This window comes from Tuber melanosporum, assembly GCF_000151645.1.
Source record: "Tuber melanosporum whole genome shotgun sequence assembly, scaffold_6, strain Mel28".
Classification (NCBI taxonomy): Eukaryota; Fungi; Ascomycota; class Pezizomycetes; order Pezizales; family Tuberaceae; genus Tuber; species Tuber melanosporum.
In genome coordinates, this window is record NW_003299106.1 from 1,523,106 (window position 1) to 1,544,294 (window position 21,189).

A 21,189-nucleotide genomic window follows, 5' to 3' on the forward strand; every position below is an offset into this window, starting at 1 on the left:
CTCGGGAGTTTGTACGACTACGGTCCCCCGGAAACAGACTTTTGCTGCTTACTGCCTGGCACGGGTCCCGCATCCCGCCCAAGTAGTGACTGTCGCACAAAATAGGTTCTCCGAACCGTCATCCATCTATGATACCCGACCAAAGAGGTGCGCGGACAGTAGGGAAGTTCTGAGATATCGTGAATCCACCGCACCAACCAGTTTCGCGACGCAGCAGGTTGTACTCTCCCAACGCACTCTCGCACAAGTACAGGTGCTGTACCCTGACGAATAGATATTGTATTAGCACAGCTTTGTCTTCTCCTTCCTGGCCGATATGGCATCTCAGAACTCTGTTGTGGAACCTCGGAATAATAACGTCAGGAAATTAGGTGGCTTTTCCATAGCTCTTTGCGGAAATGGTCCCCGGCCTGATTACGGATAGTCTCCTTGTAGGGCCTTGGTCGGGAATTGAGTGGACGCTCTGTGTGTGGGAGTCGAAAGACTTGGAGATGCGGGGATATAGTATGTAGCTCCCTCCCTAACTTAAATCCGGAGGTTGAAGCATTGATATTACGATACGGTAACTACAGTACTATAGCACGATGCTAGTGCCACTTCCCTGCCACGGATATTCTTGACTCACGACCCTCAACAGTGGATGATTGAATTAAATGATATCAAGAGGCCGGGGGTTTCCTCCTCCTTACGTGACATTTATAGCACAAAACTTCCCATAGGAAGCCACTCACTGGGCTGCAATTTTTCCTTTTGCTTTGTTCGCATATAATTTCTGAAATAATAATACAATTTAGTGTGCTTTAAAAAGGGATCAGTGAGCAGGTAAAAAGTGAGAAAACAGCAAGCTACTACGGATTCATTCGGATCCGCCGACTTCTGCGATAGTCGGACAGGATGCTCCCGTCTGCCCGAGAGCACCCGAGATAGCCCCACCACCACCCTTCCGATCAGTGCCAGAACTAGGCCCATACGTCGCCATTGCTTTGTCCATTTTCTGCTTCTGCAGAAATCCCCATACCGCCAGCACTATAACAACAAGGGATATCCCCCCCACCGTGAGACCGATGATTATAGGAGCCCGACTACCTCTCTTCACTTCCTCATTTCCTGCGCCCCGAAACCACGGCGAGACGATCAAAGCCAGATCTTGCACACCATTCTCCGGTCTCCATGATGTGGGGCCTATGAAGAACTCTCCCTTGTCGTGGTCGACGACGAGATACATTGACCTCAGGAAAGCTCTTCCGGCAACGAACCTCTTTGAAGCTACAGCCATGAGTATGTAGTGTCGGGGGCGAGGTCCCGGGATTGTACCGTTATTCACGTAATTACTCGGGTGAAGCTGGTAAAACTCGCTCCCCAGGATAGTAATGGTTATTTCCTTGACTGTCTTCATGGTCTTCGGTTCCTCTTGAAAGCTAAGGTCGGAGGCGACTTTGATTTTCATACTGACATTACCGACTAAATTGCTGCCTCGGCTGTCGTACGAGTATTAGCCATCGGTGTCGAGTTGCGCTCCGATGTCTTGGGAGAACCTCGTGACCATCGAGAGAGGGAGCTCCCAATCGGGAGATGGAGAATCAACATCCAGGACGATCGGTTCAGTGGATTGTGGCCATTGGCCCGTCTCAAAATCGTTGTGGAGTATCACTTCTGATATCTCGATTCTGGGGAAGTTGTTCGGCGATAACCTCCCACCGATAGCATCTCCCGCGAGCAGCTTCTTGTCATATCCGCCGAGAACGAGTGAGCCGGGGTAACTAGTATCTTGTGTCGAATAGGTGTTGTTGGGGAGTCCGTAGTTCTTTATTTCTGCCCCGAGGTATAACCCGTAAGCGTTCGACGTTATGAGTCTATCGGAAGAGAGGGATTGTAGTAGTGGTGCGCTCTTTCCAAACCCCAGGATACTGAAAGTGAGATTCGATTCCGTCGGCGTGGTGTAGTAAAGCTGCACATTCTGGAGATCTACCGAGGCATCAAGGCTGCCGGGTTTTCTTAGCTGAAGGATGCCATTCGCAGAGTTCCCTCGGGCATAGAGCCTATGAGACTCTTCTTTCTATTCAAACACCTTCCCCGTTGGCAAACGCATGTCCATACCACTAATTCTTGAACTGCTGTTGTCGGGATGGCATGCTGCAGCGAAATTTCCTGGGCCAGTTCGGCAGGTATCATTGTTTGCTATGATAATAATTGTTTCGGAGGCAGCATTCGCAACAATCAGGTCTATTTTGTGTGTGCCATTTTCAATGATTGCTGGAGTAACGAACTCCTCAAAAAAAGTCTCATCTCTAGCGAAGGCAACGGCGATCGGCTTGGGGGTTTCTTTGGCAAGAGCTGGATCGGAAGGGAGTAGTATCAAAGATACTAAAGAGAAGAAAAATGGATTAAGAAAGTACTTTAATACTCCCTTCATAGTTGGTATCGGAGAATGGTAGGAGTGCCGGAAATGAAAAGACTACGTTCTCTTCTCTCCACTAACTATCCGGCTCGAGTCATTTGTAGAGCGCCAACCAGAGACCCCACAACTTCAGTAGAGGTTATTAGCTAAAGACACATCAAAGGAAAAAGCAACTAATAGGAATTATCTGATACTGGTGTACCTACCTCTCCACACCTCATGGCGCGAAACCCCCAGTCGTGGGAACACGTTCCATGCAGAGATTTGAGCGCCCCCGCAGCCTCCGGGTTGCCAGAATCCCAAATGCAGCCTCAGAGGCAACTTTCAGCTTTCTCCTCTCATAGATCTGTTGGCGCCCGCCACCAATATATTGGTCATGGTCCTCGCACTTTTGGCAGGTACAATCTCAATTACTTGAGTAGATATTTCTTAAAGCTTCGCACCTAGAGAACATCTCTTCCCCGGATGGCACCTCGCCCAACCATGGATGTTTTGTTGCCCTCCAGCCTCTTATAATGTCTGGCTCACAGCTAGCCACTAGGAGTCTATTGAGGGTAGAATGTCACCCTAGGAGAGAAAATGGGCCCTAGAAGAGCGGCCTACTTGTACCTGTATAAGGATAGGTTGGTGGTGTTGGACAGTGCTCTAGCTTACTCTACCAAACACCAACGGGCGATCCAAGAATCGCAGAACTAGTCCCTCAGTTCATGCAAAAAGAAAAAAACAGCCAAGAGCATTGGAAAACCCCGCAAGGGTGAGACAGACCACAAAAGCCAAAAGATGGTGTGTGGCCCACGATACTCGAGCAACCTCCGTCTGGCTTGGATGGCGGGGGCTTGAAAACCCAAAACTTGGAAATATTCGGCTACGCCAGGGCATTGTAGCATGGCGACATCCCAGTAGCTTCATGATATTCGGCACAACCCGAGCCACTCTGAAGTTACCCAGATGCAAATCAAGCAAGCAGCAGATAGAGGATGGCCATAAATGGCAATAAATACCCCCATGTGACCTCACTTGCATCCAGAAAGGGTGCCCCTTCGAGTTTCTCTACTACCCCCTAGACTCCAGAGTCCACCAGTCAACACTACTCGTGCATGAACGTGGATGATCGAACACCCAAAGATTAGGAAGTATCAAAAGTTCTCGCCCGCTTGAACGACTCCCAGTTTCCATCCCAAATCCATTCTCTTTGTTTCATGCGAGGGTAGCTATGGTCAGTCATCCGGGATCCCTGAGTGTCCGATCACTCAGGTCCATATCCAAGTATTTGTACCAACAATGGCACAAAGTGAGGAGGGAGTATACCAAGATAAAGAGCGCAAGAGGGCAACCAATCAGTACTACCGATCACCATGCATGCGGGGGTATCCAAAGGGATGTCTCACCCAATCTTCACCCTACGACCGCAAATGGGAATAGCGCACTTCACTTATCGAAGGCTGACGGATTATTTTCTCTGACCGAGCGAGACTTTAGAAAACACTCGATACCCCCCAACTCCCAAGATTTCTCTGCCCCTCTTCATTCAAACTCCCACGCATGGATTGTCATTTCTAGTCGACTAGATTTATCTTTCGCGACTCTCGCTCTTGGCACGCGCCAAAGTTTGTTCCTCCTTCTCGACCCTCCGACAGGTCGTTGACCGAGGGCGTGGATCCGTGAAGATATTCCCCTCAATGGAAATTTGTGTTGGGTTTTGGAGGAACTCTGGTGCTTGCCTCTGTGCGATGTTCCCCAGTTTTTGATATGGTATTTATGATGAAGACACTGCCTGAAAAAAAGTGAACGAAAGGCCACTGCGTACAAATAGCACTAGATACGAATGCGTAAAACCACCGGCCTACCCAAGGGCAAAGAACTTTATCCTAAAGATTACCAGGCGTTGGAAGCTTTGGTATCCTGGGATGCAATAAGTTAGCTCAACCCGATTTGGCAAACTGAAGCCTGAACCCTTTTCAAAGTTTTCACACTCTGCACATGCGGAGTGCACAGCCTACGAGGTGGTGCCCAGTAGTTTGATTACAGGTATCATACCAGTGTCCAAAAACCGTATCCCACGCCTTCACCCCTCATCACTCGTTCCTATTGTCCTTTACCCCAAGTCCCCGAAGTGATCAAGGTTCAATTCCCAAAAATTTCCGTTCACGCCAAATGCTTGAATTACTTTCAACGTCGGGTTGGTCCTCTGTCAGTGCTCTCAAGCATTGTATCATACCCGGACAACCAACGATCCCCCTCAACAAATTATCTCCCTAACCTTGCGACCCTTTTCCACATTTTCCTCCCCTACCCTTCTCGAACCTCATACAAGTAGTTACCCCCCCCCCCGCGGCAGCATGAGAAGACCAAGACCTAACCCTTCACAACACCCTAATATGCAACCAAAACAGTGCTCGAGTAAAACGGACGAACCAACCACCTCGAATTTCCGCCTACCCTGCCTCCACACATGCTAGAGTAGAGCTCGATTTTCTGCCCAATGCCAGCTATTCTTTAAATACCCGCTGTCAACACCTGACGTCAAAATTACCTTCCGGTGGCTTGTCTCACACGAAGGCTGAAGTGCACATGGCGCACCTATTGATCCGGCTCCCGGTATATTTGGCTTACCAAGCGCAGTTTCAAGGGATTTTTCGCCCGGGTTTGTGGTACGCATAATAATGCTTAGGGGAGGCTGGTATGGTGTTTGGCACTGGCCGAACCCTAACGGGGTAGATACATGGTTCTGTACACCCATACGATAATCACTAGGGGGATGTGGCCGTGATGCTAAGTTAAGTATGACACTAGCTGGGATTAAGTTATTGAAACTACCGTACTCGTACTCCGATACCGTAAGTCAACCTCGACACCCTAGGAACATGGGCCTAGGAAGGTGTTTTGCAAGGGGCCCACGGCATTATGAAGGCAATGAGCTAAACAAAAGTACGGTAATGCACAATACACGGCCATATTAGGAGAAGAAATCGGGTAGCACAAAAAACAGTTTACCGTAGTCAAAAAACTACTGGTCTAGCAAAAAACCGTGGACAAGGAGAATAGAAAAGCCGGCACTCCTGAAAATCGGACGGGCAATGGAATTCCGCACCAGTTTCCGTGACGCTGCCAAATTTTGGGCCAAATCAACTTACCACTAAATTATGAAGAAGTCTACCGTATTCTTAGAAAACCAGTGGACAGAAATCGAGAACCGTTGTGGCGTTCGGCTGCTGGCGGCGTGCGCTTATAACTTACCTGCTATTATACTGTACCATGGCTCTTATGGCAATATTCTCATTGGGTTTTTCTTTTGCGTTGTGGAACTTGGTTACTCAACTCACGGTAATAAAGCATTTACTATCAGCCCCTGACCAATGACGTCCCGGACCGCATGCCGGTAGGGATTGCATATACTGTAAATTGGTGGTAGGTAGGGTATAAATGTTTTCGAAAGGATTCGCGGGATTCAATAGCCATTTTCGATAAAATGGCCGGCCGAGGTACCATAGCCCTTCATCGTACTACACTATTCCCGCTTTCGGCCTATGAATTAATCCAGCGAGGAGGGGTAGGTAGTTCTTGTATAATAGCTATCCAAACGCAATGGCACGCTGGGAGGTCCGTTGTTGGTATTCCAAATTGCCTTAGTGATAATTAATAGGACATATCTACTTTTCCCCCTCCAGTCTTCAACTTCGAAAACAGACTCCCGATCCCGCAAGACACATATGGTATCACATGCACAATTAACATCATATGAACATTTGCGCTCTAGATTTGTCTCCTTATACCCCCCTCGCACACATTCCTCCCAGTGTCGCCGTAACTTCGCCGTACAAATCCCCCCCCCCCACCTAGAAATAAAGAAGCGAGAGAAAATGAAAAAGTGATATAATGGGGTAACAAAAAAAGAAATGAAAAAATCATCCTACAAGAAAGAGAAAAGTAAACGTACCCAAAACGAAGATGACGGATTAAAAAAAAACTCCTTTTTTTCGCCAGGCAATCAAAAATAACAGATGGTTGGAAAAAGGGTATAGAAGGAAATTTCGAATTGGTAGGTGTAAGACGAACGTATCAAATATAGAAACCCGGAGAGGAGAATAAAGGAGAAGGAAAAAAAGAACCCCGAAACCATATTTTTTTCCCAACTGAAGAAATTTAACCTTCCCAACAGATTTCCGGACGCCTGAGTACCCGACACTTGTGTGCAACCGTGAAGATTCGTGATACGTTATCGATAAGGCAAAACAAACGAGAAATAAACCAGAAGGGTTCCCGGTGATCATCTATCATAGGACGGACAGAGTATCGGAACAATATGCAAACTCCAGGCGGCGAGCCCCCGAGTTTTCGTCGAGCGAGAGTGAAAACGGGGGTTCGTGAATTAACCAAGGCTGTGGAGACCGGAGCCTAAGTATATTCGACCATTTGGGGTTATTAAATGCAAATCCTTCCCTGGTCTACCTTATCTGTTGGAATGGATCGAGGGCCACACTTATGCGGCCTTCGTTTTTGTTCTTGGCAAAACAGTTCCAGAATCTAAGAGTTTCATCTCCGGCACCTGTGACGATGACCTGGCCGTCCGGTGACATGGCCAGGTACAGTACTCGATAGGTGTGACCTGTGAGGCTGACGACCTGGCTCATGCTAGGATATTTCCAGACGACAATTTGATTTTCCGAGTACCCATGAGTACTGACAATCTCATTGGAGTTTTTGCTCCAGGCAAGGTTACACACTTGGCTGCCAGTATCGATCTCGTTGATTGGCTGCCCAGTGAGAGTATTCCAGAATTTTATGCGCCGATCAGCTGTCCCACCGCCAGAAGCAAGCGTCCCATGTTGATGTGGTGACCAGGCAATTGCTTTGACGGCAGCAGTATGTTCAGTAAATTTGTACAGCGGCTGCTCGTTTAGTTTGTCCCAGACAAAGAGCTTATTATCGTTTCCACCGGACGCGAGTTGACCATCCTCGCAGTTCCACTTCAAGCCGCAAACTTCCTGCTTGTGCCCTGAGAGCTTTGCAACAGATTGAACAGGTGCTCGCACGTCTCGATGATATATTGTACGATCCCTCGAACCGGATGTCAAAATGTGGTCGTTCCAAGCAAGAGCCCCTATCAAATTGTTAAGAATAATTACAAACGTACAAAGACGAAACATACCAACTCGTGCAGTGTGTCCTGTCATCACGCGCAGGCGGCGGCATTCTTTGGCGTCCCAAATTTGGACGTACCCCTTATTCGTCCCGATCGAAACGTGAGATCCCTGACAAAAATTATTAGTATTCTCGCTAAATTTGGCGCGAAAAACCCGAATTACTCACTCTCTGAATCCAAGATACACTAGTCACAGTATCATCTGCTCCCAAATCACACAACTTGGTCACCATGCCAGATGCTGAATTCCACATGTAAACACAGCTACCCAACCCAACTCCTAATATATTTGTGCTTCCCCAATCTACCAGGTTCAGATAAAAGTCGTCGGCTAGTTCGGGTGCATCGAGTACTTTATAGGGTACTTTGCTGACCGTTCTCGGCTGTTTCCGTGGCGATAACAGCATGCGTTGACTATCAAACCTCACAGGAGATAGGGAATATATCTCAGACCTGGTATCAACCTTCGGCCCATGTCGAGTTTGAGGCGTTCGAGTTTTCGGTGACATGTATGTGAATAAATTTTTTGAAGGTGTTGAGGGAGCTTTTGTAGATGATCCATTACTTGTTGGGGGTGTGCGAGCTCGAGCCTCCCGAACAGCAGAATTACGAGTACTTAAAGATGCAGGTGTAGATTGTGGTATTTCATTATGGAAGAGCTCTGATCGAAGAAGTGTCGAAAAGGTACGGTTCGCTTCTTCGGCTATAAATTTCAGAATTAGGATGATTTGGTCACTTTTCGTCGGAAAGGAGGCTGGTAGCTCACTTTTTTGAAAGTGAAGTTCACCATGGGGTGTCCTCTTCTGGGGTTTCTGGGGTGTTGAGGGCGATCCCTCGGCATGTAGTAAACTGTAACTTGCCTGCAAATCAATGCCTTCACGATTTGGAATAAATCTGTATGTATCACCACTTAGTTTCCCATCCGCTCAAATCCCCACACCATCTACCCAAACAATCGTCATCAAAGGAGAAATGCTAACATACCGGTCACCGTAGATTACTCGCTGCCGCTTCCTGCTCGGTGAAGGTGCCGGTGTCGCTACAGCATCGCTTAAAGCCGCTCTCAGGGCATCGGCGTCGGGACCAACAGTTTGTTTTGAAGCAGGTGATTCCGTTGGGGTCTTTGGCGGCTTCGAGGTGCTGTGTCGAACCCGATTCTCGAATTCGGAACCACCTCTCATGGTGGAATTGGGGGAGCTAGCGGGGCCTAATGGCAGCTAGCTTGGGAGGTGTTGTGGCGATGGTGAGGGCGTGCCGAAAAAAAAATTATGAATCGCACCAGAGAAGCGATCTAGCGCCAGTATACGACGAACGGACTTGGATCAATTGTCGGCGGAGACGAAGTTCTGGGTGTTGATGAGAGTGGTTGTGGAGGGGTGTGTGTGGTTGTCGTGCAAGTAGGGGTGATGATGGACAGGCGAGGTGGGCGATGGGGGCGCGGTTGCGAAAGTAAACAAAAACTGGGCAACTAACAATCAATGCGATCCAAAGGGGAAGTCAGCCCCCCTCTGTTTGGAAGGAGTGCTGAACAATACACCCTGCGTTGTCCTGGGAACCCTGCTCGTTCCCCTTCTATTCTCTGCGGTGGAAGCGACAATGGTATCCTAAGGTACCACATTCTTACAAATCACCTCCTGAATTTTTCATGGAAGCTTAGTTAAAAAGTAATTATAAATGGCGATTAAACACACCAGTGATGCGCAAATACATCAAGTCTGTAACTGAGGAAAATATCCCAGGTGCCTTCGCGCAACACGCGATTTGCCCATGTATCTTCGAATGGTGGAAGCTTGCGGCTAGCAACACTGATACAATTAGCTCACTTGTTAGTCACAGTACGGTACTTGCACGAGTACTGAATTATTGATGTTGCCGCTTTAAGATACTTGATATCCGACGGCTCTGCGGATAATCAGAACAACAAATAGCGCACAAATAAGCACTGGCATTCCCTCGCTCCATATGCTTTGGTTCAAGGACTTTCCCTGAGGTGAAATCCGAATTCATCTCGATAGAAGCTCGGACTCGGGGAAAGAGTTGCTCTTATGTCGTGAACTTGATAGTCATATTTCAGTTTGACTTTTGGCCTGATACTAGCGACACATAAGATAAGAGAAGGCCCAAGCAAGTTTCATAGTGTGATGTTCCAAACGGAGAATCATACCGGTAATTGAGCTCGCATGGGTATTTGCTTATCAGATCCTCAGGGTCCACAATTTGGATCAGATAAATCACCGTGCCCGGACCACCTCGCGTGTGACCTCCAAGGCTCAGCTGTCCGGATTCCCCTCTTTCCCCAACTTTATTTAGTCTCCTCTCCCCCGCACAAACTTAGCATAAAACACATACAAATTGCTATCGAATTGACTGCCAGCACATCTTCCCGACAAACCATGACTTCAAGCTCGAAGAAGTACGCCCTTGATTTTCTATCCTTTGTTAACGCTTCACCAACCCGTGAGTGGGGCTCCAAGATGTCCTCCCGGTTTATCTTAACTAACAAATCTAGCTTTCCATGCTGTCGAATCCGCCAAGCAACGGCTTTTGGGGGCAGGATTTAGTGAAATTCGAGTTAGAATCCCCCCACCCAAAAGGTGTAATGCTAAGTGGCTAACCATGTGGGTAGGAGCGTGATTCATGGGCAGAAGCAGTTAAAGCTGGTGGTCGGTACTTCTTGACTCGCAATGGATCCTCTTTGATAGCCTTTGGCGTTGGGAAGAAGTGGAAGGTTTGCATGACATTGCTAGTTTATACTTTTTGAGGGGGGCTTCTGTAAATCAGCCGAGCTTCCTGTGTTTGCTGACCACGTTGGCACAAATAGCCCGGGAATGGAATGGCTCTGCTTGGAGCTCACACGGATTCCCCAGCTTTGCGTGTCAAGCCTGTCTCGAAGAGGTTTGCAGAGAAGGGTTCTTTTATGCAGGTTGGCGTTGAGACTTATGGAGGTGAGTGATCTCTTCGGCCCCACATTTGGGGTGCTTATTAACGGGCCTTATCCGTAGGCGGGTTATGGCATACTTGTAGGCTCCCCCGCCATCGTGGCCAACTTATCAAGCGCACTCGATCTTCGCGCGCAGCCAAACCCTACATGACATCTGGTTCTAACAAAAGGTCGGAAACAAGGGTTCGATCGTGATCTCTCTGTTGCTGGTCGCGCTATGGTCCGTCGATCCGATGGATCCATAGTCTCAACGCTCATCAAAATCAACAAGCCAATTCTGAGGATACCCACTCTTGCGATTCATCTCGACCGTCAAGAGACTTTCGCTTTTAACAAGGAAACTCATCTTTTTCCAATTACGGGTCTTGCCACCGCGGCTCTCAACAAACCCTCATCTTCTACAACCGAGGAACCCAAAAAGAAAATTGAAGATGGATTCAAACCTCTCATGGCTATGACCGAACGTCACCACCCTGCTGTTGTGGACCTCATTGCCGAAGAAGCCGGTGTTTGCGCAGGCGATGTCCTTGACTTCGAGATGATTTTATACGATGTCCAGGCTAGTTGCCTAGGCGGCATCAGTGATGAATTTATATTCTCCGCACGTCTCGATAATCTCACCATGTCTTACTGTGCAACTGAGGCAATCATCGAATCTCTAGAGCCAGAAAATGCTCTCGACGACGAATCAGGAATCCGACTAATCAGCTTATTCGATCATGAGGAAATTGGCTCACTAACTGCGCAGGGAGCACACTCAAATCTTCTTCCTGCCGTAATTCGTCGTCTCTCAGTCCTCGCCGGTGATGGTAACACTTCTGACTCGACAGCTTATGAGGAAACTCTTGTCAAGTCAATGCTATGGTCCTGCGATATGGCACACAGCGTCCATCCCAACTACCCAGAGAAATACGAATCCCATCACCGCCCTGAGATGAACAAGGGCCCTGTGATCAAGGTCAATGCGAACGCGCGCTACGCTACCAACTCGCCTGGCATTGTTCTCACCGAGGAGGTTGCTAGGGAGGCCGGGGTACCCCTTCAACTTTTCGTTGTTAAAAACGATAGTCCTTGCGGTAGCACGATTGGGCCAATGTTGAGTGCTTCTCTAGGTACCAGAACTATTGACATGGGAAACGCACAGTTGAGCATGCATTCTATTCGTGAGACAGGGTAAGTCTTTCATCCTGCCGCAATTATCAGGAACTAACACTCTTTAGTGGCGCTCACGACATCAAATACGCTGTGAAATTATTCAAGAAATACTTTGAGCGATTCTCGAATCTGGAAGAGACAATCATGGTGGATTCTACCACGTGAGGCAGCAGATGAGCCCATGTAATGGTACTAGACTATGACACCTTTTTCTCCAGAAAACTAAAAACCAGTAGCCAAAAATCATTTTCAAAATCGGTTCTCTAATATTTTGAAGCTAAAGCAGTGGATGCTTAACCGGCGTGGTGCCTTGACCTGCGCGCATTTCTCGAGTAGGCTAGGGCTTGGTAAATGGGAAACGCGACGCCTGTTCGAATGAAACCTTTAGTTCATCCCATCCCTGTCCCAACTGGTAGCATAGCCGAAGGTTGGGCTACCGAGAGTCGCCCGCATCAGCCGTCGGCCAATATCGTATGCTATTTCCAACGTCAATCATACCTGTAAATCTTCAGCTCTGGCCAAGACCTTGACCATTCTCTTGTCCTCTGTGTCCATAATTTATCTAGGTTGGTCACCAACCATCCTTATTATCCGAGGGGTATTGTTGATAGCCAAAGTAGCATATTGATATTACTTACTATCAACGAATTAGGAATCCCTTAGATGTATGCCCTTCTTATACCACCTTGATTAGTCTCTGATATAAGAGTGGAAATCTATCATGTAGTACAACCGTTCACGGATCTTCACTCGTAAATCCCGAAGATTTGAGATTACTTGTCCTTAGTCATCATCACTGGGCACCAGAAAGTGCAAGCCCGCTTTAGTGCAATTTACTGTGTCCACTACTGAAACCCATAACCGCCCCTGAAGAAACCACCCAAATCTCGAACCTGTTCGCCGGGCGCTGGTCGAGTTAATATATTCCAGCTGTCCTGTGGCTCGATCGTTCATACGATCTTATTTCGAAGGAAGAAATTACCATGCTATTCCTCGGGATACCGAACGAGATAATCCTCCAAGTCTCGAAGTATCAGTCCCCGCCAGACCTATGCTCCCTTCTGAGAACGAACCGCCGTCTCGCGAACCTCCTGAGCGATGCTTTGCTTGATTGTGCTCTTCACTCTCTATCTGAGACAGAGCGGTACGCCAAGGGTGCTCTATATTCGGCTGTGACCCGTGGCGACGAGCTCGCAGCCAAACGGCTGATCGACGGCGGGATCTTTAAACGCTTGGACGAAAGGAAGTTACTTAAGAGGATTTTATTGGACCATGAACGGAGATGGGGCGAGAAAGCCCTCCCGACACTTTTGGCGTGTGGTTGCGATCCGGAAACCCGGGATTCCGAAGGTCGGACTCTACTGGCCCTGGCGGCAACACATAGGCTCTTGGAGGCGGTTGAACTACTGATGGACAGGGATGGTATCGATGTCAACTCGACTGATAGAGGAAATAACACACCGCTACATATGGCAGTTGAGGTGGGTGATTATGAAGTGGTCCAGCTTTTGTTGGATGACGAGAGGGTCAATGTCAACTGGCCTAACGAAAATAACTTCACACCGCTTCACATTGCAGTCATAAACGGCCGCGATGAGGTCGTGCGTCTCCTCCTCGCGCACAGCGAGATAAACGTCAACCCAAAGGACAAAATGGGTTGGACGCCGCTGTCCTATCCCGCCGACGCGATGAACCCGACAGGCCATCTAGCATCCATACAGCTCCTGCTGAACGACAAGAGAATCGACGTCAACCTCGGGAACAAGAACGGCCGCACACCCCTCCACACGGCGGTCACGATGGGTCACGAGGCTGTAGTGCGTTTCTTGCTAAACCGGGATGATATCGACGTCAATGTGAGGGATAGCATCGGCTGGACCCCACTCTCCTGCGCGGCCGGCTCTACCAACACCACCGGGCGCCCGACGGTCCTGCAGCTCCTCCTCGGCGACCGCAGAGTCAGCATAAACACCGAAGACAAACGTGGGCACACACCACTCCACCTAGCAGTCAGAATGGGCCATGAAACGGCGGTGCGATTTCTGCTGGACTGTGGCGACATCAACATCAATCTGAAAGACATCTTCGACTTGACACCGTTGGATTATGCATGGCAGGGGTGCCAAGAAACAATTGTACAACTCCTGACGAACTATTTGAGGTTCGGTTCAGTATTCATGCGGTCGGGAGAATGTTGATAGGTCGCAGCGGCTGATTAATGGTACGGCCGCCACTACCTCCGCTCCGAGAATGGTGGTGATTATGATCACGCGGGTTTATTGACGAAAAAGGGACACATACTTAGACCTTTTCCTCCTACCCCCCTATACAGAAGTGATTATAGAATTTTGTCATCGTCGTCGTCGTTGTCGAAGAGAGATAGACGAATTCACACGAGCAATCTTTGGACAAACGTGCTCGTTCTGTGGTGGAACTAAGGAACTTACTGCCAGAAGAAATACGGGAGCAATCTTATCTCAAACAAGTCTTGGGCCCCCGAGGTCATTTGATAGAGGTCGGGTATTGGCATATGCACCGCTCTAAGTTATCGCAATATAGGAGGAGGAGCTTTCTGCAACCCTCGCCGGTTGGCGGGTTTTTATTTCTAGAGATCGGTGAAACACTCTCTATCTCTTATAGTAGTAGCATGATTTACACCCTTAGTTGCTCTTGGAGTTTTTTTTTTGTTTTTTTTGTTCCCCCCTCAACTTCTCTACGTTCACTTCTCAGTTTAACCAGGAGGAATTGCAAATTCAAAATCCGTCTTTATGTAACCCGCGTCCTACTAACACTGCTGCTATAAGACACAACCGCCCGCCTTATCGTCGCCCTTCGAGCCAGTTTTTATTATAGTATCATAACTTTAACTCTAGAATACCCGAGTTGCTCAGGACCGACAAATCATACCCGAAGAACCCAAGTGAAGAGATATCCAGTGAACGAACATTTCCCAATACACATTTCGAAACCCCGCCCCAAAAACACTGACCAAAAACAAATCAGGAGGCACTCAACACTGGAGTAGACAACCAACGCACTTCCCATCGCTCACAATTTCCTCACAAAATATCACTCGTGATGCCCACCCGGCACCAGGAGGGGAGGGAGAGAAAGCCCTACTCAACTCGCGATGCCCGTCAGAAAAGGCAATATACCCCCCCTTAATCCTGAAATTCTATATATCCTCCGTATCACCATAATATCACACCACACAAACACCCCTTCGGGTGGGAAAAAATTTCATATTACCACAGTGTTCGGATTTCATTAGCGCGATACGGTAGTAGGGGTTTCTTAATCCTCTTGTTGCATTGGCGGATCGTTCGTCTCTGGCGGGTACAGTAGGATTGGAAAGGGGGGAACTCTAGCGGTGATAATGGAGTTGGGGGTGATTGGTTCTTGACATATAGAATACTAGGTATTTTACTTTACTCGGTGTGATTTCGGCGCGAGAAGGATTAATTTCACTTGTTCTTTTGAAGGGTGAAAGGTGGATCCCCGGATTTAGTGGGTAATGCTGCTGCGCGTGTAATGGGAGATGGATTCATACGGTGGCACGATAGCTCCCGTAGCGGCCGGGGAGTGGGAAAGGTATGGAGATTCTATGATGTAATTCTGCTATGATGGCATGCTCTGATTCGGGGACGATGAAGATGTGAGGATATTGCAGGAAGATTTTGCATGTGCTCTGTGTGAGCAACTTGGTTGCTTGCTCGTTCGTATAGCAAAATTATAATCCCTATCTCCAATATCTTTGCATTTTGGCTTATGATACCTTCGGCTCCCTAGTACGATAGTACTGTATCATGCATTCGCGGTGTTTAGTTTCTTGATGTCCCACAAAGCGTTTAGCTTTAGGGGAAGCAGGGGATGTCTCCTTTTGTGTTCCTGGCCGGCGCCTCTATCGACCGCGCGATTTCCGTTCGTGCCACCAACCTCTCGGTGGCTCACTTTATCGACAGCAAGATTGTGGACTGCAGTTTCCCGAGTGTCTAGGCTAACTGTCAGCCTATGTGCAGCACTAGTACCCCAACGATTTGCCCGTCGTCCATCATCAATCCCTCCCTCCCCTCATACTGGGAAATATCATAGAAAAGATAGCTCGCGGGTACTACAGGAATAACCCTAAACCCCTTTCAACGATTGATCATCTCATCTCACTCGGGAACTCCACGCTGAGCTTCTAGCTGCCCCTCAATCGACGTATGATATGATAGGACGTTCGAAAGAAACACAGGGTACCGGTACCTCAACCGACCTCGCGTCGCCGGTCCCTATCCAGCAAAGACCGCCACCACTACCCTGTGCCCTCCCCAATCGGGTCGTCAATCTCCGATCCCGAATCTGACAACTAGCCCGGACTTAAACTGCCGATCCCTTAAGTCAACCACTACCACCGCAGCGAATCAGGTATATATCACCTCCTAATGTATCTCTAGCGAACAGGCTGGTTTGCAAGATGCTCCCCTCGTGGTCGGCCAATTCGATACGTAGGGTAGTTTCCCCCTCGATACGTGCTCATGCTTTTGACATGGTCGACCAACCTATTCCTATCATACCCCGCCTTTGGATTGCGGGGGCCGCAGCCCTTGTTGTGATCGATGTATGTGGCACGTGATAGTTGGGTGGAGCTACCAATACTAGTTACCCGTAGGCGCCGGCTTGCGCGTCCTGATCTTACACGGAATTTCCGGGAGGGCGAGTGGGGTTCGGTATCCGAGTTGCTTGGAATACCTCTGGAATTCCTCTCGTGAGACGAGTGAGAGCAGTGAAAGAAATTGCGTGCCCGTGCATCAAAGATAGGGTAGGCACTTAGAGTATCTCGGGGTGCTTTAGGAAAAGGCTCAGCATCAATATTGGTGTCACTGTTGCGAAAATCAGTAGCTACACACGGCGAGACACCTGCGCGCCGGGAAGTACCGTATAAGGCCAGCATCGGTCTATCAAAGTTGAGTCGTTATCAACAAACAGACAACAACACCCTAGTCAGATTAACTTTTGGACTGCTTGGGAAGGACACCGATAAGGTGCGCTACCGGCGCCCCTTTCGTACTCTTGCAGTAAACAGCTCGCCTCACGGTATCTCACATTATTATTGCCACCGTCTCAGCTGTCCGCATAATCAACTACTCGAGTATTCCAGTCTCAGGGGAATAACCTGACAAGCACATCATATCTACTATACATCCGAAGCTACCGGACCGAATCTGATATGGAGCGTCGATGATTACTGCCGGTAGATTCAACCGGGTATTCCCTGGGGGTAAACGCTACTCTCGGTAAGTGGACAGCCGTTTGTGCAGTACTCGAGTAGGCTTCAAATCCGGCCCATTCCAGGCACGATCAGTGAGACTTTCCAGGACATTAAAGTGGAAGAGAGTGTTTGCCCCACGTTGGGGATTCTTGCTTCGGGACCCAATTGTCACGGGGGTTTGTTGGGAGATGATGCTGCGGGCGCCATTGATACCTAAACACCCGTAACCACTGCGATTCAGGGAGGCAAACATTAGAAGAGTTTATTCTTATCGGTCAGGTGCATCGTACCGGGTAATACCAATCCATTATCACAAAGGATTTTAGCAGCAGCTAGCTTATCCAATTCACTATCAAAATTTAATCTATTTCTCAAAACGACCCCCCAAAGCCCGGGAGCCTTGCAAGTATGCCACCCGAAAATCCCCTACCGAATCCCATCTCGTCCCCAGTGGGCCGAGAGATCACAAGACAGAATCAATCGCAGCGGTGAGTCCATTCGGGCAAACCTCCATCCACAGGAAATCCTCCGAGCCACCTAATGCTGGAGCTCCCGAGTGCCAGCCGGTGAAGCTACCGCGTGACTGGTATACGGGTACTATATCACAGAACAGTTGTCCCTTCCTTCCCCTCTCCTCTCACCTGCCCAGAAAAGTCAACCCCATAAAACATTTCATGTGCGATTTTTCATACGTGGCTCCAGTAATGCGTCGGACGAGTCAATCGTTTAAATAAAGTATGTCCTGTATACCATATCGGTATCTTATTATATTGTTCCCCTTTCGGGATGGGGCGGCAGGCGGTGGTGAGTACTGTAGCGTGAAGGGTGCAAGAAACGAAAAAACGATAGGGTTGGACCTTCCCAAGCCGCCCTTTTGCGAAAGGGTTGTTTTTTGTTAGTTGGATGAGGGTCCCTTGGGAGTTTATCTCGGGAACCTGGTTTCTAGAAAGAGTATGAATCGATCGGAGTAGTGGCCGTTGTGGATTGCTTTCTTATTTGGGCGATCCTTCTACTCGAACGCAGCGCTACTGGACTTTTGGATGCTGCTAATTCCTCTTGAATTTTTTTTCTCCCTAGAGTTAGCCAAGAATTCACTATTCTTCTCCCCTAGTTTTCGCCCTCTTTTTACCCTTTGCCTGGCGGGTGTGTGGATGTTGAGGATTTCGATCGAGAATTTCCTCTTTTTCCAAAGAAATTTGCCAGGAATGAATGAGATCCCGGTCCCCTCGTTATCGCAAGGTGAAGGGTGAGAGTGTGGATTAGGCCTATGCAGGGAATTGCATGAGATAGTCGGATGGCCCACCGCCACCTACTCCGCTAATAATGCCCCGTGCACGGTATTCGGGAGGGGGGGGTTTACTCCTCTTGCCATGAACTCTGGGCCATCGGTGCTCGAGTAGCGTAATCCGGATGGTAATTTATGCTTACAATCTCAAATATCGTAGGCCTGTGGTGTTGAGACGTGGGTGTTATCGCCTTTAGTGATGTGAAATGCCAATTATACCCATGGATAAGTACAAGAATTACACAGCATGGATCTAAGCCCCCATATCTAAAATTCCCCCCGGATGTGATCCTTTAGGGGAAAATGGGAAAGCACCTGGAGCGGGGACTATGTAGATTATACTCTTCTATTGTACTGTACAGTACTGTAGTCGCACAGGATAACCGCGGTGGATGTAAGAGTTAGTCTGGGCATGAACATCACACAACTCCCTTCCCTCTGCACTGCAAGTACGCTATGTATCACGCCGTAACTCTATTACCTAGAGGGAAACGGGGGTGAGGGTCACGATGTTTCATCACACAAACTTCACTTCATCCGATTTTAGGGGTACATCTGAGCGGTAGGTTACTCTTAGCAGCAGAGAGTGCCAGAAAGCAAGGATTGGCGGGGTATGTCGCAGATAATCCGTACCTATTTCTTAGCCCTCATCCAAACCCACGACCCCTGTTTCCGGGGACTCCTTGCTTGCGAAAGTAGGAGTAGACTAAACGGTTCACCGTTTCTAGCATGATCGATCTAGAGATTCGCAATTCATGCCATAGGGTGAGGAAGAGGTCAAGGGAATAATGTGCTTGTGCCCATTCATCACGCTCCGGCATTTCTACCGGAATTTTCTTAGGGGATAGGCACCCCCATCATAACACGGGTGCATACCGGTAACTTAGTGCGGGTCTTTGAGCGACCCTGGTGCTCGTACATTGCCAGTAGTTTGGTATTTAATGTACCCGTAGATGGGTAGTAGTGTATATGAAAGAAATGAATGCTGATGGATAGTGTACTCGGGTATTGTCAAAGAAATATATATTGTCTTTGTGTGATACGGACTTCGACCATAACCTGTGACAGCCGAGTGTACTAGTAGTCAACCGGTATCCTTTTATGGTAAGTGCTTTGAATGATGGGCATGTTCCGAGGTATCATACTCGTACTGTAAACCCAAGGGGTTTTTCCTGCGTCCGTCCATTTCCCCCGGTTGGTTGACTAGGCTAGGCTGGGCGTAGATTTCTTCCGCCCTCCGGCAGTCGTGGTTTCCCACAAAAGCACTAACTCCCCCCCTTGACTCAGGCAGCCTTCCCCCTTCCTAGCACAACCTATTTACAACACCCCATCAACCCTCCCCAGAGTGCTCTCCTTCCCGTTCAACTCGAACCGAACTTGCATCCAGCCTAACCCCCACGCCACTCATCTTATTCATCCACCTGGCAACCCCTTCGTCGAACCCCTCCACCACACTTCTACCACACGCCCCCCCTTCGTTCTTATCCCCTTCCATTCCGTCCAACTTCACCGCAAAAGTTTGGTGGGTCCCGTTCCTTTTATTCCTGGATTGTTTGTGTCGAGCAGGCTCGGAGCTGGTCTGGGTCGTCCAAACAACATCCAGCTGCCGATGCCACGAGGCCCACCAGGTGGCTCGTTTCCAAAACGCCAGAACCATCATAATGAAATGAAACGTCCCTCTCAGCCCGGGTCTACTGGTAGCGGTTCTACAGTCTCTACTTTAGCTGCCGCGACTTTGACCCAACAAACTCCGAATCAGCAAATTCCCTCCGCGGCCAGTCAATTTCAGTCAGTCAACGCCGATGGATCCTGCGCAAATTATGCCAACGGTTGGGATGGGAATCAGAATGGGGGGAGTTATGATGGTTCTGGCGAGGATATGGGTGAGGCTTTTGCAAATGGAACCGATGGTACCGTCGCAGCCGAACACAGTAAAATCAATTTTGATCCCTCGGGGAAAGTAGCAATGGCCGGGGGAATCCCCTCTACTGTTCTCCCCTCTTTTCCTTTGCTCGATACCATTATGCTTTTGATATTATTTTTACAGCTACCGCCCACAGTTCTTACAATTATTCACTTTTTGTTTGCGTCCCTGACATTTGTTCCACCGTCGACTACCCTTCTTAGCGCTTCAACAACATCTTCGTTACCCTCCTTTACGAACCTATTATTACAGGGTTCGAATGGAGCACCATCATTACTCACAATTATATTCGCAGATATCCTCGTTGCTCTTCTTTCCATGTTTTTGTGGCCTTCTGCCCGCACTTTCCTTGTCGACTTTGCCCAAGCTGTTGTTGCTATTTCTCTCGGTGCTGGATATTCGGATCAAAGTGGGGGGACAATGAGGAATGCGGCCGTGTGCGCTAGTGTTATGGGAGGCGTGAAAGTGGTCCAAGCGAGATTTAGGTTGGCAGATGTGTGGGATGGGGCAGCGCCAACTCCGGTGGCTCTTTTCAATGGCGAGGCGATTGGACCATCAACTGCACGAATGTCATCAGCTGGATGGATCCGAAGTGCTATAGCCATTCACATCGTTGCGCAGGGGATTATGAGGGCGACCAGAAGGTGGTTGATGAGGTCCGATTCAGGAGATTCTCCTACGTCGGGCAGCCCCCCGGGTGTCAAAGATTCCTCTTTGGCATCTGGAAAACTAAAAGACAAGGACCCGGAGGCGGCGGCCGGAGCACCGGCCCAGCCTTTGGAACGACAAAACAGTACAGGGGGTGGAAAGAGAAAAAAGAAGAATAATCTAATACAAAATATCAGAAACAACCAGCCTTTATGGGCTACGATTGCGAGCGCGATGGTGCACGTTGCAAAGGAGGTGGAACGGTCCAAGATCTCGTCTGCGGCTTCAAACCCCAATGCTCTTGAGACTGGTACTGCTCCTAATGAATCAGCGTCGGGCGGAGAAGATGTGCGAGTGTGGATAACGAGGATTGGATCAACGGACATTGCGTTTGGTGCTGGATTTCTGGGGGCGAGAATTGACGGCGAGGTTGGCTATGAG

At 48.7% G+C, this 21,189-nt stretch overlaps 2 protein-coding genes; one reads left to right on the top strand and one right to left on the bottom strand.

Annotated features, from left to right (window-relative positions):
- Positions 1 to 6,843: 6,843 nt before the first annotated feature.
- On the bottom strand, positions 6,844 to 8,952 carry GSTUM_00009718001 (uncharacterized protein; the record flags this gene model as incomplete). XM_002840870.2 has 5 exons in its annotated part: positions 8,526 to 8,952; positions 8,308 to 8,435; positions 7,709 to 8,244; positions 7,548 to 7,650; positions 6,844 to 7,499 (listed from the first exon to the last, which is right to left on the bottom strand). The coding sequence occupies exons 1-5, from the start codon at positions 8,720 to 8,722 to the stop codon at positions 6,844 to 6,846; spliced, it is 1,620 nt and encodes a 539-aa protein (XP_002840916.1). The 5' UTR covers positions 8,723 to 8,952.
- Positions 8,953 to 9,840: 888 nt separating this feature from the next.
- GSTUM_00009719001 (uncharacterized protein) lies at positions 9,841 to 12,028 on the top strand. XM_002840871.2 has 9 exons: positions 9,841 to 9,998; positions 10,051 to 10,112; positions 10,168 to 10,269; positions 10,363 to 10,486; positions 10,544 to 10,561; positions 10,665 to 10,844; positions 10,914 to 11,655; positions 11,703 to 11,826; positions 11,874 to 12,028. Exons 1-8 carry the CDS (start codon positions 9,935 to 9,937, stop codon positions 11,800 to 11,802), a joined length of 1,392 nt encoding a protein of 463 aa, XP_002840917.1. The 5' UTR covers positions 9,841 to 9,934; the 3' UTR covers positions 11,803 to 11,826; positions 11,874 to 12,028.
- The last annotated feature ends 9,161 nt before the right edge of the window (positions 12,029 to 21,189 follow it).

Bases quoted from the DNA above. Each gene is read 5' to 3' on its own strand.
- GSTUM_00009719001 (XM_002840871.2), top strand. From the start codon at position 9,935: ATGACTTCAAGCTCGAAGAAGTACGCCCTTGATTTTCTATCCTTTGTT. The intron at 9,999-10,050 runs GTGAGTGGGGCT...TAACAAATCTAG, and splicing joins TGTTAACGCTTCACCAACCC to CTTTCCATGCTGTCGAATCC. The intron at 10,845-10,913 runs GTCTTGCCACCG...AGAAAATTGAAG, and splicing joins TCATCTTTTTCCAATTACGG to ATGGATTCAAACCTCTCATG.